Source organism: Haliotis asinina, chromosome 4, assembly GCF_037392515.1.
Source record: "Haliotis asinina isolate JCU_RB_2024 chromosome 4, JCU_Hal_asi_v2, whole genome shotgun sequence".
In the NCBI taxonomy this organism is placed as follows: Eukaryota; Metazoa; Mollusca; class Gastropoda; order Lepetellida; family Haliotidae; genus Haliotis; species Haliotis asinina.
The window spans coordinates 58,809,594-58,825,274 of record NC_090283.1 but is presented as its reverse complement, the minus strand read 5'-3'; the positions used below and the strand labels follow the sequence as shown (position 1 = coordinate 58,825,274).

General features: G+C 39.9%; 1 protein-coding gene across 10 annotated transcripts in view; it reads right to left on the bottom strand.

The window, feature by feature from the left end:
- The window catches only part of LOC137281728 (zinc finger and SCAN domain-containing protein 31-like), a 107,922-nt gene extending 92,602 nt beyond the window's left edge, over window positions 1-15,320 (bottom strand). For 5 of the 10 annotated variants that reach the window (XM_067813304.1, XM_067813302.1, XM_067813305.1 and 2 more), the window contains exon 1: window positions 14,116-15,297. In XM_067813304.1, coding sequence (XP_067669405.1) covers window positions 14,116-14,923 — 808 coding nt within the window. In that variant the 5' untranslated portion in view covers window positions 14,924-15,297. Of the gene's footprint in view, window positions 1-3,789; window positions 5,009-6,310; window positions 7,177-14,115 lie in introns of those variants that run through there. The other 5 variants (XM_067813306.1, XM_067813300.1, XM_067813299.1 and 2 more) reach the window with 5 other exon arrangements.
- Window positions 15,321-15,681: the final 361 nt, after the last annotated feature.

Below are 15,681 nucleotides of genomic sequence, written 5' to 3'. Positions count from 1 at the left end.
TTATTTACAGGCTGCCACCATATAGCTGGAATATTGCCAAGTGCAGCATAAAACTTAACTCACTCGCTCACAATCCAAAGTAATGTAGGTAATTTTAGGTGGTGCCAACCCAGCAGTAAAATTGAGTCGCTGGTATAATACGATGGTAGTCTGAATTTGAACCTTGAACACCTGACAGGCAACCAGTTGTATTCTCCACAGGGAGTGTTCTGCACTCGTTGACCCAGGGTAATATGTCAGCACTTTGAGCATGCACTGTGCATGAATGAATTCACAATGTAAATGGACTATTATTATTAATAATATTCTGTCATATCTTGACCATTGTATCCTTCATTATTTGTGGAGATGATTTCCCTGGCCACATGGCCATGGTAACAGTGTTTCATTGTCTTGGTTCCTTATTTCATCACACGGTGGTCAAGCTGGCTAAAGCGCCAAGCTGGTGATCCAGCAAGTTTTCAGGTGTCAGGATTGAGCCCACCTGTCACCATGTGTAAAAAACCTTGGCTTCAACCACCTAGTTACAGGTAAAGTAACATGCAGTAAACTTGGACAAAGTACAAAGTGTGTGTCCCAGTCCATCCAGATGTGAATGGGTACCTTGATAAGAGAAGACAGCTCCAAAATACCTGTATACTCCCCAGGGAGTTGAGACTGATAATAGGACGGGCCGTTAATACTGACATCCAATGATCGAGGGAAATATATGTTAGCGCCTTGAACAAGCACGAGTTACCTGGATATGTGTGCTATAAAAATATGCTGCAATAATAATAATAGATCAGATCTTTGATCAGATGGCATCAAGGCCACCATGTTGGTGTCTTTTTACTGCTATAATCATACTTTCATCACTGAAGTACCCCTGGAGACCTGGCTAGCTATTCAGAAAGCGTTCCTAGTGCTGATGTTCCATGTCCTAACTTAATCATATAGGCTCTGGGTTAGAAATTATCCTCAGCAACCAATGCTTGTCACAAAAGGTAAATAACATGATCGAGTGATCAGATTTGCTGACGTAGTTGACACGTCACCCTATCCCATTTGCATAGATTGATGCTCATGCTGTTGAACACTGAATTATTGATCCAGACTCCATTATCAAAACACATTGCCTGCTCACTATGGCGCTATGTACGTTACTTTACAGATGGCCGTTGCGAAGCTTGAAAAATACTGAGTGCGGCGTAGAACTAATCTCACTCACTCCCTCATCACTAAAGCATAACTTGTGTTGGGAGTTTTTAACTTTGCGGATCCCTTGGAAAGGAATTCAATTTGTTGTAAACCTGCCACGCTGATAGACAAGAAAAAAAAACACAGTATGTGTCACCTCTTCCTTATAAACATAGGAAGTACACTTTGTAACAAACATAATTAAACACAAAAGTTTCTTTTGATTGGATAATATACTTTCGGTAGTTTTATTAAACTGGCTTGCAAGCGTATTGCATATGCATGTTAAATGAGCAGACATACAAATGTTAATCCATAAAATACAGCACTCACTGTTCTTAGAAAAGAGAAATTAATGCAGGTATAAAGTAACAAAAAAAGAAAATCAATGAATAAAAATGATAATTCAGGCAACTTGTGATTGCAAAGGTAACACTGGAATCATCATACTCTGTCAGTCAAGTTCCACAAATTCTCACATACAAACTAGTCTTAACAACAGACAGAACTCCCTATGTCACAAGGCAACGTGCAATGGCAAGAATTACAATTGAATCCTGATCCTTTGAAGTTCCAGAAGTACTTCTCTGACTCACATAACAAAGTTCAAGGACTGAGCAACACCAGACCTGTCTTCTTATGCCAGATCAGTCTGTGTTTGTAGGCATACAGCTTCACACACACACACACAGGTGAACTGTGAGCTATTTTTTGTTAACACAAAAAAAGTCAAGAACTGTCAATAGGCAGGTTTTCTTATGTCAGACCAGACCATGTTTGTAGGCGTACTGCTTGCCACACACAGGTGAACTATGCCTACTTCTAGTTACCAAAGCTCAAGGTCTGAGCAACAACGGACAGGTCTTCTTATGTCGGATCAGACCCTGTTTGTAGACACACTCCTTGCTACACACAGGTGAACTGTACCTATTTCTATTTGAGCTCAAGTACTGAGTAACACTGGGCAGGTCTTCTTATGTCGGATCAGACCCTGTTTGTAGGCGTACTGCTTGCCGCACACAGGTGAACTGTACCTATTTCTATTTGAGCTCAGGTACTGAGTAACACTGGGCAGGTCTTCTTATGTCGGATCAGACCCTGTTTGTAGACACACTCCTTGCCACACACAGGTGAACTGTACCTATTTCTATTTGAGATCAAGTACTGAGTAACACCGGGCAGGTCTTCTTATGTCGGATCAGACCCTGTTTGTAGGCGTACTGCTTGCCACACACACATGTGAACTGTACCTATTTCTATTTGAGATCAAGTACTGAGTAACACCGGGCAGGTCTTCTTATGTCGGATCAGACCCTGTTTGTAGGCGTACTGCTTGCCACACACACATGTGAACTGTACATTATGGTGGACAGATGCTACATGGTTATGTCGAGCCCCGGCACTGGAGAACACACGCTGACACTCGGGGCACGGGAACTTGCCCGCTCTGCCCACTGACACAACAGTCCAGGAGCTGTATTGCTCATCATTTGGGCTTCCATAACCATGATCACCTGAAAGTAACAAAAAGCCAGATCCAGTCTTGATGCTTTTCAGTTTCAATGAGTCAGTTTAGATGCTTTTAGCAACATTCCAGCAATATCACAGTGGGCAGCACCAGAAATAGGCTTCACACATGGCACCCATATCACTTAGACGTGACAAGTGAATGCTTTAAGTACTAGGCTACTCCATCGCTCCAGTTTCAATGAACAACCACCAGCTTTCTTCCTATTTTTGGTTTAGATAAGGTTTAACAAACACACCCAAAATTATTTTTAAGGATGTCGATTTGGATCAGTGGGAGCAAAGTAGGTAACTACACAGGGCCCATCGGCTAATGTATATTATTACATTTTGAAATCATAATGCAACTCAGAGACAACCCAGACTCTGAATCAACCACGAACAAAAGATCTCTTGAAGTAAGGTGGATAATTGAGCTCCGTACGTTCCAGACGCAAGGACTCAAAACGACAGGATAGCAGGCTGAATATCCCTTTCGCCTTTTTCCTTGGATCAGCTCGAGATACAGAAAACGTATGCTGGCCTGAGCAGGTGAGGGAGTTTACTTTCATGTCACTTTTATCAACATTCCAGCAATATCACAGCAGGGTCACCAGAAATGAACTTCACACATTGAGTCTATGCGGGTAGTAGACCCTGGTTCTTAGACCCTCACTACTAGGCTACCCCGCCTACGTAAACCAATATGAAGTCCATGACCGAGTAGAACATCAACGTTGCCGACTCCCCTTCAAGTGATCTGTAGGGGCAGTGGGGTAGCCTTGAATGCTTAACTACTTTGCTTTTAAGAAATCACCAGGAAACAGGATTTTCAAGTGAATAAAGTCCATACATGGGTCATAGGCAGTAGGAAAGACTAGTGGTTAAAGCGTTTTCTTGTCACACCAATGACCTGTGTTCAAATCCCCACTGTGTACATTTCTGGTGTCACTTCAGTCATATGGCTGAAGTACTACTGAAAGTGGCTTAAATCCAAACTTCCTCTGTCACCATATGAATAACACTGACTGAATAACATATACAAAACTCAAATCGCAGTAAAGGACATTTGTTTCCATTGTCTCATGTCAAGGAAAACAAAGATAAGAATCAGATTTGTTTATTTATTGTACTTAAACAAATATAAAATGAGCACTGAATACAACCTTCCCACAATGGTAACCATCAGATAAACAAACAGGTTTAGTGGAATGTATTTAAATGAATATAACCCTTACATCTCACTGCTACGAGTGAGAGAAGACAAACTAGTTCACTCATAATCCTTCAGGCTTACTGTAAAACAAGCCTATCTTTTATGTAAACAAGTTTTGATATTTCAAATGAAAGGCCATAAAGAAACTGAATATCTGCTTTATGACTAAATAACTGAACTTGACATATTGTGGAGTCGGGTGTGTCAAACTGGATATGTGGACATGGAATCAGGTGTGTCAAACTGGACATGTGGACATGGGGTCGGGTTTGTCAAACTGGACATGTGGATATGGAGTCGGGTGTGCCAAATTGGATATGTGGACATGTGGATATGGAGTTGGGTGTGTCAATCTGGGTATGTGGACATGGAATCAGGTGTGTCAAACTGGATATGTGGACATGTGGATATGGAGTCGGGTGTGTCAAACTGGACATCAGAGAAACAATCAATATAAAAAATTCAGCTGCCACGGTTAAAACATTTCATCTTTGGAAAACGTAGACTAATAAAACTGGTCAGCCTCTGTTCTCTGTGAAGTTTACAGATTGGACAGGCTGATTCATTTGAACATGGAACCCTGGCTTGGCTATCCATCTGTTTGAGTGTGGCGAAACATGATGAAAACCAAAGACATTAATGTGCTCAGCTCCTAATGACCAATAGCAACGTTCAAATGTGACACAGCAACCTCAACATCCTCAAGACTCGAGAACGGAGACAAGTGACACCCACGCCGATCGACACCACAGCAATACCTCACAAAGAAACCACATCACTGCTTCAACATGGACCGATGCAAGTAACACTTCTTCTGGTGGTTGTTCAGACTGGGCCTATACTTGTAGGCCTTGCCGCACACACACGGAAAGGTGACATTGTCATGCACAGCTTGCTTGTGGTAGTACAGACCGGAATCGTCAGTAAACTCTTTATCACACTGGGGGCATTTTTTCTTTCCCCAGTTCTTGTCAGTGATCCCACCGTACCCGGTCTGACAGCTCCCCCCACCCAGGTCATGTGACCCCATAGAGGGGCACCTGCTTCCCCTGTATGCTGTATCACACTGATAGGAGATGGAGGAGAAGGGGCCATTATAGCCATAACCTGAAAGGAACAAAAGTCATAGCTGGAGTTGGGGTCTTTGAAGGAAACAAAATCACAGCCTGAGATGTTGGACTGTGGTCTAACAATAAACTCAGGTTACGAACATGCTACTAGCAGCTTTTTCACATTTTAATGATATGTGAACACTTGCATGTCAAATTTACCTCACCTAACTGATTTTTACTTGACTTCAGACAATGGGCTATACTTGATTAGTTTATAAACTTTCACAACTGCTTGCCTGTATTGTCAAAATATCCTGTATATATAATGACTACGTCCTAGACCGACCAATAGTCAACTGAGCGACTGAGCTATTCAAAAGGGTGTGGTAAATTACTGGTCCTTTTCAGCAACAACTGCAACAAACTGATCTCCATGCAAGAGATAGCATACTTTTGATTCTTTTGTCATCGTCAATCATCACTGAGTTTGTGTACGTGCCGTCATTGGTGCCCAAGTGTGTATACAGGCATTCATGAGTAGTTTAACGACACACCAATATTCACAGCGAAGAATGAGGAAAGATGTATGAATATACCTCTGTTATTAATGAGAGACGTTTCAGTGTAGCTACTAACTCCGTTATCACGCAAGTAATGATAAGCGTTAGTAACTACCATGCAATGTCACACATGTTCATAATATAGAAGTGGTATATTCATACAACTCTCCTTGTTCAAAACACTGAGTGAGTGAGTTTAGTTTTGTGCCGCACTCAGCAATATTTCAGCCATATGGCGGCGATCTGTCAAGACCAGACAATCCAGTGATCAGCAACATGAGCATCGATCTGCGCAATTGGGAACCGATGACATGTTCAACCAAGTCAGCGAGCCCAACCACCCGATCCCGTTAGTTCGAAACACTGACTTCTAAATGCCACACAAAGAAGCTATATCACAGTGGACTGTTAACTCTGGACCTGACTATCCAACTATGCAGAGTTACTTTTTCAATGTTGTTACCAACAACCCATACCATCAGCATACTGAGAGAGCGAGCGGGTGGGTGGTGAGAGAGTGAGTGAGCGAGTTTACACCACTTTTAGCAAATATGCCACCAATGTTACAACAGAGGACATCAGAAAAGGGGTCCATGCATTGTACCTATGGGGGAATGGAACCCGAGTCTTCGGCATGATGAGTAAATGCTTTAAAGACTAGGCTACCTTTCTACCCTCAGTATACCCAGACAGAACTGACCACTTCATCTATAAAGTCTACCCTCACAACCTGCAGGAGACAATTTCTAAACTGGACTACCCACAGTGGAATCATCTGAGCTAATTAATCAAGATTGTAACAGTATAAACATAGGGTTTATTTCAACATTTCCGCACAATTTCCACACAGTGATCAGGTTCCAATGACATTTAAACAGTCTTGTCCGCCTCAGAATCATTTTCTTCCAGCTTTGACAGATACTGCCTGCAATTTTTTCGGTGAAAAACAAAGTTCGGTCTGTACTTAAATACAAACCCACATACACATACATATGTGACTTTGTCATGGATTGCCTTCTTGTGATAGTACAGACCACTCCTGTCCCCAAACACCTTCTCACACTGAGGACACTTATGCACCTTGTGAGGCTGAGAGCCATAGTTCTGTCTTAAACCAGGCTGTCTAAAGTAAGCACTGTTAAAACTCAAGTCTGACTGGACTGGGGCAAGTCCTGCCGAAGGAACGTGGCAATAATCCATGAAGGATTTCAATCCTGATTGTCCGTAATCATGTGAACCTGAAATCAACAAAAATCCAATTTCAGGTACAGAAAAAAAAGAACGAGATCCAAGTATCCTTTAGTTACACACGCCATCTATGAAAACAAATTTCCTCGCAAATTTCCGTGGTGGCCAGGGAAACAAACAATACAAGAAGTGTCTCTTGCGTCAAATGGTGCAAATTCCAAGGGCACTGTGGTCGTGTTGTATGTTTTCCCATCTGCAATAGCACAATTGTACCGGTAGAACAACTGTCTATGGGCATGACATATTCTCTGAGGGTGGACACCATTGATATCTTGGGTGATATCAATATTAAACAACTGCCACAGTTCCTTTTGACATTTTCGTGTGGAACATCCACTTCCTGTGCTCTTGCCACAAATCCGACACACTTTCCGCAATCGCATGACATGGAAGTCGAAACTATGCTGCCCAGCAACTGAAGAACAATGGAGAACCATTGTCAGTCATAGGTCCACAAATGCTTGACAACAGATGAAAGGAAGACAGTACAGCACATTTAAACATCTTTTAAAGCAGCCCAATTAAACATAAAAATTAGAGACTTCCCTAAGCAAAATTCTGAAGAAATTCATGGGTTCCCTATATTCAAAACTACAGTGTTTCTCCACATTCTCATGAAGCACTGCAAGACATGTATTGTACTAAAAATTAGGTAATACTGTCATCGACACACAGACTGTCTTAGTTTAGTCTCATCTTGCCTTTAGCAATATCCCAACAACATCATGGCAGGGGACATCAGAAATGGGCGTTTCACACTGCACCCATTGGGTTATCAGACCCAGGTCTTTGGTGTGAACAGCAAACACTTTCATCACTAGGCTACTTGATCACCCAATTAACACAGGCGGGAATTTTAAAAAATGGTCATCAACGTGAGCCAAACATCTGACCTTGGGTCTTGGCATCTAATTTTAGACTGTCAACATATGAACTGGATCTGACAAAAATTAATAGACTCTAAACTGTAGATTCTGCACAAGTAGATCGATCACAAGTAGATTAATCTAGCGTAAAATCATGTTGAGTTAGTTTTATGCTGCTTTTGACAATATTCCACCAATATCACGATAGAGAAATCAGAAATGGGTTTCATACTTTGAACCCACGTGGGAATCGAACCTGGGTCTTTAGTATAACGAGCAAACACTTCAACCTGTAGGCTACCCAATCACAACTCAATTTGAATCATTACTGTAGTGGTAGGTAAATTTCTATTCCATAAAGTCATGACCATAGCAACAAGATGACCATGACTCCAATACCACAGTTGTACAACCCCTTTGTACAATGGCTTGCTTGTCTGAAGAAAGGGGAATATTTCACTCCCCTGACCAATTGTTTGTATGTATCACTTTGAATAGGGAGGAAAGTCAAAATATCAGATTTTAGGTCAGAACAAGGGAGGTAACTGTGCACAGCAAGTTGCACCAGATGCAAGGGACACTCGAGCTGGATGTTGTCAAAAAAATAGCAACACAAAGAAAAGGTCCATTGTAATCATACTCGTTGTGAAACAAACTAATTTACTCTGATAACAAGGTTTATATGAATCATTGATGGCTGATATAATACTACAAACTGTCTGGCGTGTTTCAGGTTTAAAATGACAACCAAAGAAGGCAGACGTTGGGACTAACCACCAGTATCAACTTACACAACCTGTCCCAGTCACACATTTTAAACAATATGATAGTCCACTGTTTATCTATCAAAACAATACAACAAGAATAATTAGTAAATAAATCCATGATGTTTTCTACGACAACTCATCTGAAGATTTAACCACATTAACACGTACCTGACTGAACAGCCGAAAGTTTCTGATGTTTAATGTAGAGCCATGATAGCAAAAAACTACAGTTCTTACTGTATGATCTTACACATAATTATTTCAAAATACAATTTCCCAGTGATGTAGGTTTCTTCTCTCAAAAATACCCAGATCACAACCATACTAACATGATCGCATACTGTGATGTCCTTTTTGACAAATTGTTGATGGTATAACTTCGAACAATAATTGGGCCTTCATACAAGTTATACTTGTACAAACCAATATTCAAAATGTCCTTTGCAGTCTCTAAATAAGCACAGTGTACATGCTGATTCTACATATGAGAAACAACAATTACACTGTTTAAAAAGCACTGTCACAATGGTGACATAATCCACAGCCGCAACTTATCAAATCAAACTTCATACTGAAACCTTCAACAAGTCGCAGTGACCTTGAAAATGACATGAAGATCACCAAAATTGACGAAGTTTGGTGTTAAATATGAAGAACATCCAGTGACTGGTTCTTGAGATACCTTGCTGACAAGCTAAACATGCATGCGAACATGCTGAAACGTTCAAATTGTCGATGTGACCTTGAAAATGATGTGAAGGTCACCAAAATCAACTGGGCCCTATGCCATCCATAGATAAAGCTTGATGTCAAATATGAACAAAATTCAGCAACCAGTTCTAAAGATATCTCACTGACAAGGGTAAAACATTAAAATACCCTTGTGACCTTGAAATGAAGGTCAAGGTCACCAAACCTGACCAACACCTTTCGCATAATGTGATGGCCCTAGGTACCAAATATGAAAAGAACATAGGCAACCGTTCTTCATTTATTCCATTTCGTTTATACGTACATATGGATGTACGGACGGAGTCTAAAACTATATATCCCTGCCATGCGATAATAAAGAGGCACCTCTTGTCAGCATGTCCTAATGTTTACATATTCTTTGTTCAGCACAACACAAAAACACATCCTCAGTCCCCTGGAGAGCAAACACCACACATTAATTTACTGCTCATGTGAGCACAATACACATCTTCTGTGCTCTAAAGAGCAAGAACATTATTAGTGTTCCCCTGGGCACGTTTAGGAGGGTGCAGCACCCTGCCCTTTGACTTTTGCGCACTGCCCTTTTCATTTTGCGCCCTGCCCTTTTTCGCCTACTATGACGAGTGTGTATTTTGAAGATTTGAAATGCTATTTTCAAATTCTAATCTTAAAATACAAACTGAGAAGAGTGTAAACCAACTTTAGGATTGAAATTATAAGACAATTCGACTTCTTACACATTTTGTTGTTTTTTTTCAATAATCCTCACCAACATGCCTTTTGAGGTTATGAAGTGCCCTTTTCCACGAATTTACCCTGCCCTTTCTGAACCCTAGGGGGAACACTAATTCTCATTTCAACATAAGGTAAGGTTTTCAAACTTATTTATTATTTACAACACAATGTTTCTGGGCTACGTTTTGCCCCTCCATCTGGTGATGTGGGAAAAGTAGCCCAGATAAGCTGTTTCTTGAATATTTCTTAAAGACGCTGTAAATCACACGATACATTGTTATGTTACCTTCCAACTTCTAAATGCCCATCAAACACATGACCATTATTATCATTTACTGCTTAGCTTTGCACAAATCACATCTCCTTCATTCCTAAGGTAAACAGGATTCATAAGATCATTTTCTGCTTTAGTTACAAAGATCCTGAATTATTTTTGGGTTTGTCCAGCAGATAAAATGCCATGCATTACTGCTCACGTAAGTAGAAATCTCATCACAATTTACTGTCAATGGAAGCAGGAACTACGTCTTCTTTTTACAGCATGGGTAAAACCACTTCACCACTGACTGACGTTTTTCAATCTGACATGAAATATTGGCCAATATTTCATCAGCGTTTTGTGTCATTGTTTTTCTTCAACTTCAAACTGGCAAATTCACTATTCACTTGTAATAATTAACATTTCAGTGTGTAAATTCTGTACCAAAACATAAATAGAAGTACTTACAGAAAACAGTGCAACCAGTTGGAGTGAGTGAGTTTAGTTTTACGCCGCACTCAGCAATATTCCAGCCATATGGTGGTGGTCTGTAAATAATCGAGTCTGGACCAGACAATCCAGTGATCAACAACATGAGCATCGATCTGCGCAATTGGGAACCGATGACATGTGTCAACCAAGTCAGCGAGTCTGACCACCCAATCCCGTTAGGCGCCTCTTACAACAAACATAGTCACCTTTTATGGCAAGCCTGTGTTGCTGAAGGCCTATTCTACCCCGGGACCTTCACGGGTCTATTCTACCCCGGGACTTTCACGGGTCGCAACAAGTTGGAAGCCATCTCTTTCTTGTGAATATATGATATATTTCCATGTATTGCACAGATCTTGCAAGGACTTTAACCACCACAGGTAATAAATATCTGAACCTTGGGGGGGTGGGGGGTGTGTGTGAATATGCAAGTTCAACATACCAGTCATCAGGCTACTTGTAAAATCAGGCAAAACATCAGTTACCCCCAATAATGGTAACACAAGTTGAATATATCTGTCATCTGGCTACTTAAACCATCACACAAACTGTCAATGTACCCCTGTAGTGGTAACGCAAGTTCAATAAACCAGCCATCTAATTACCTAAGACATCAGTAAAAAACATCAATTAACCCCCACAGTGGTAACACAAGTTCAATATACCAGCCTCCAGGCTACCTAAAACATCAGTAAAAACTGTCAATAAAATCCCAAATAAGTGACACAAGTTCAATATACCAGCCATCTAGCTACATACAACATTAGGCAGATTGTCAATCTACCCCAGTAGTGCTTACACAATTTCAATATACCAACTATCAGACAAACTGTCAATGAACCCCCTTAGTGGTAACACAAGTTCAGTTTACCAGCCATCTGGTTACCTAAAATATTAGGCAAACCATCAGTTAACCCCAACAGTGGTAACACAAGTTCAATATACCAGATATCTTCGGCTCAACAGGCCCAAAACAGTTACCAAGACAGGTAACAAATCAGTCTACATGTAGGCATGGTGAATATACTGCAGCATTCCAGATGAAACAAGGCAGTGGGTACTTAAAATAATTTCACTGCTGAAAGTTTTAGAGTGAAGTTTCCCCTCAATTCAATACATTCAAAGCCCCTATGGCCCCAAATTTTGAACACTATACAAGTGAAAGAAAACAATGGTAAAATCTGCTTCACAAGTCCAGTGTTTACCAGAATAGATGGTCCTAGCTTATGCGAAGGAACAATTTATCAGATACGTGAATAATAAAACATCACTTCAGTTCAAAAACAAACACAAATTCGCGTATCATGAATTTTAACCATGAAGGCAATGGTTAGCCATGTCTGGCTCTGTCCATTTTTGAGAAAACGGTTACAAAGCAGATCTTGTCACAATGATACCAAATCCATGGAACTGTTGGCATTTTTATCAGAGACTTTGGGATTCGAATTAACCTGAAACCTTCATAGGTCTGATGAGGTCGAGTAACATTGACAACACAAAAAGGCACATCATAAACCTTTGTTAAATTTCAGTAGCCATTGAGAAAACAAACTCACTATTCTTATCTCACAGGCTAGAGTCAATATACCTTTGTATCAGAATACAAAGCTTAATCTATATTTTTAACATTTAATTCTTAATCTCATACTCCCTGTTGTGCATGGCAAAACGTAAGACCTTATTTGGCAGTATTTTACCATTATTTTCAAACTGGTCTGTCATTGATGAGCTTGAGAACGTCCTAGCCCAGGCCACAGTTGAGTCAGGAAGCCAGTGTGTGGACTTACCTTGTAATGCCAGGAACCACAACCCCATCATCGCTGTACTGTGGCACTGGGTGTGTGTCAACATGGCAAGTGACAAGATGGATACAATTTCTAACTAACTCAAGAACCATAAATTCAGTGAATCACCAGTCAATATTTAAAGACAAAAAGTACCTACAATAGAAATTTTTCTTTTCCATGTTAAGAATTAGCCGTATTTCATATCAATCTTGTCACTTACAATGAGAAATGTGGATGTTTAAGAAACAACTAACTGTGGCTTTCCTACATTATCTTAAGAATAAACATAGCAACATAACAAAGTTTGCATCAAGGTGTCCAACAGTGCTTGATCATTCAACGAATTTCAAGTCCCTCAACAATGTCACAAAAATAGTTGTGAAGCCAGACTTCAGTTAGGAAAGTATGATAATGAACTTACGAATGGCAAATGGTATCAGCTATTAAGGGAATTCAAAATACTTGTCTTTTCCAATAAACAAAAAAAAACAGCTTGTTATGTATGAATGTGAAACTAATGCTCATGATGTGTCATAAAGCTTTTTGAGATGATCAAATGATCAAACACTGGTACACAGAATTGCCGGTTATTTCCAACTGTTCAGTCTAATAGTAACAAAAACACTGACAATGTGTTGACTATTGAATAATAATGAACACAAAACAGGTTCTGTCACAGTCCCTTGGATGTTTTAAAGAAACATCAAGGGCTACTCATCCCAAATGGGATACCAAGTGTCACACTACAGTACTTTACACTACATTAGACAGTAACCCACAGATAAGGGTGAATACATGTGCTCCCTTGTGTCTCTACCAGTGAAAAAATACAGCTGAACCAAATGATCATGCTTCATATAAACTGTCCACAGTTAACATACCTAATTAAGAGGGACCTTGAACAGTTCTTGTTTAGCATATGAGCAAAAACATGTCTCATGCCTTCAAAAAAGATGCATAGTTGTCTAGTGATATATTTATTGTGACTTAAGGCTTATTTTCACAATTTTTTAATAAATGCTTTTTCAATTCCAACAGTTTTGTTTAATCCATCTGTCAATGATTTTGATAACAGAACATAATGTTCATTATGAACGCTTTTATGTTGACCATTTTATCCTTACCTTTTCCTTAAACTGTGACTTAAGCTCATATTGCTTTTAACTAAAAATTGTCAATATCTTGTGGTAGATATTTTGAACAAAGCTACTGCATAACGGAGTGATTGGGATTTTACCCCACAGTAAGCAATGCTGAAGCAATACCACAGTGAGGGAGAACAGAAATGGGTTTCACAACTGTACTGTTTGGGGAATGAAACGCACCTTTGATATGGTAACCAAATGCTTTAACCTCAAATTATTTTTCTGATGCAATGACAGTTCATAACACAAAACAAGTACTCATCATGTACATGTGCTTAGAAATACTTCGAAAGCTTAAATGTAATATGCTTTATATGTTTAGATTGCCCCAAAATGTTGAACGTTCATTCTTTATTTAACATTCCCTACACTAATAAAAATTGTGTAACTATGAATGATGGAAGTTGTCTTTCCATATTTAACTCTTCTGGGCACTGGTCTGTAGCGAATGACTTCAAACCTAGGTGTACCCTCCTGAGCCAAGAGTGAAGTGCTGGCTTCCTTGCATTATCCTTGGGTATATATTCCACACAAAAATTGGAAATAACTGGCAATTCTCACAAAGAAAGATGTAGAATATGATAATTACCATCATTTCCGAAATCAGCAGAGTTATCATTGTCTTCCCCATAATCATCATCTTCTTGTTGGTACACTACATAGTCGTCTATATTTTGGTCACCATGTTGATCTCCTTGGCTTGTACTGGGTTCGGCATAATCTGGCACATGTGGAACGTTTTGATGGAAGGATGAGGACGAAGATGCTGATGACTGAGAATGTGATGACTGTGGATGAGAAAGTCTATCTAATGCTGCTTGCGTATTATGTCTCCGATCTACACTTTGATTAGATTCATCTCCAAATTGTTCAGAATCAGGTTCAATTTCTATTAAATCTGGTTCCAGTTTCACACTCACAGTTTCACTCTCTGATTTTGATTGCAAAGGGTCTGGTGACGGTTGAGGAATGTCTTGATGTTTTGTCTCTTGGAAAGAACTTCGGCTGGTCTTGGATGGAGGTGATTTCATTGGTGATGGACGATCTCGAGATCTCTTGACAGGTGCAACATGAGGGGATGAATAAATAGGCTGTGAAACCATTTGAGTAACTTGTTCATATTCTGCCCCAGACAATGAACAGTCAACATCGAATACAGATAATTTCAATGTCTTGCACTCACTCTTTGAGATCATACTCGAATTTGACGACACACCGTCCACTTTGAAAGTCAATTTGTTTGATCTTAGAGCTACCTGAATGTTGGCATCTTGTGTTGTGCCATACGAATTCACAGACGCAGGGAATTCTAAATTAGATCTTGGACCCCTTTTCAAAGTGGAAAATAGGTCACACAAATCTATCGGGATTGTGAACTCAAGCGTTTCGATGAACATTGTGATTGATCAAAATTTAAAACACCGTGTCTAGTAAACTTCGCTTATGCACACTCACAATGAATCTGTAGCGTTGTTCTACTGTTTACGTTAAATCTTCGTAAATAAAAAGACGAGTTCCGACATATCCCACGCTAACCCTTTCTTGCCGTATTTCCGGTCCACATCTGTGTCATTTTCTCACACGACAACACGGTGCTGTGCGCATTCGCTGTTGCTACAAACCCCAGCGTACATGAAACGGTGTCTCAATAAACTGTTTAACGACAAAAATATTTGCAAATAATGAGGTGGTTCACCGGTAATTTCAGGATTTGAGCACACTCCTTACTGAATTTTCATGTCGGCGCAATTAACATTGGAGCTCTACTACACTGTTTTGACAATAATGATCAATGAGTAGGATGCAAAACCGACAGAGTGAGGAGTCTACCACTAATCAGCCATCTGCTGTTTCTTGACAACTATTTTCATTACTTTATCCTCTGGGAGACCGCCTGCCGAAAACTGAACGAGCATAACAACTGTGACAGCAGGGATTCCCTTGGAGCGAAAATGAAAATTCAAAACCGACACATTTTGTTTCTATTTCAAATTTTGACCACATTTTATACAATTCTGTAGTAACCCATCATATCAGTCCACCATCACACGAATTTTAATGCTTAACTTGAGTACCCTGGTCTCTTGAAATATTTGATACACTTGACCAAATGAAAATTTAAAATAATCTAACTTCTTTGAGGGGCATTTTAGAC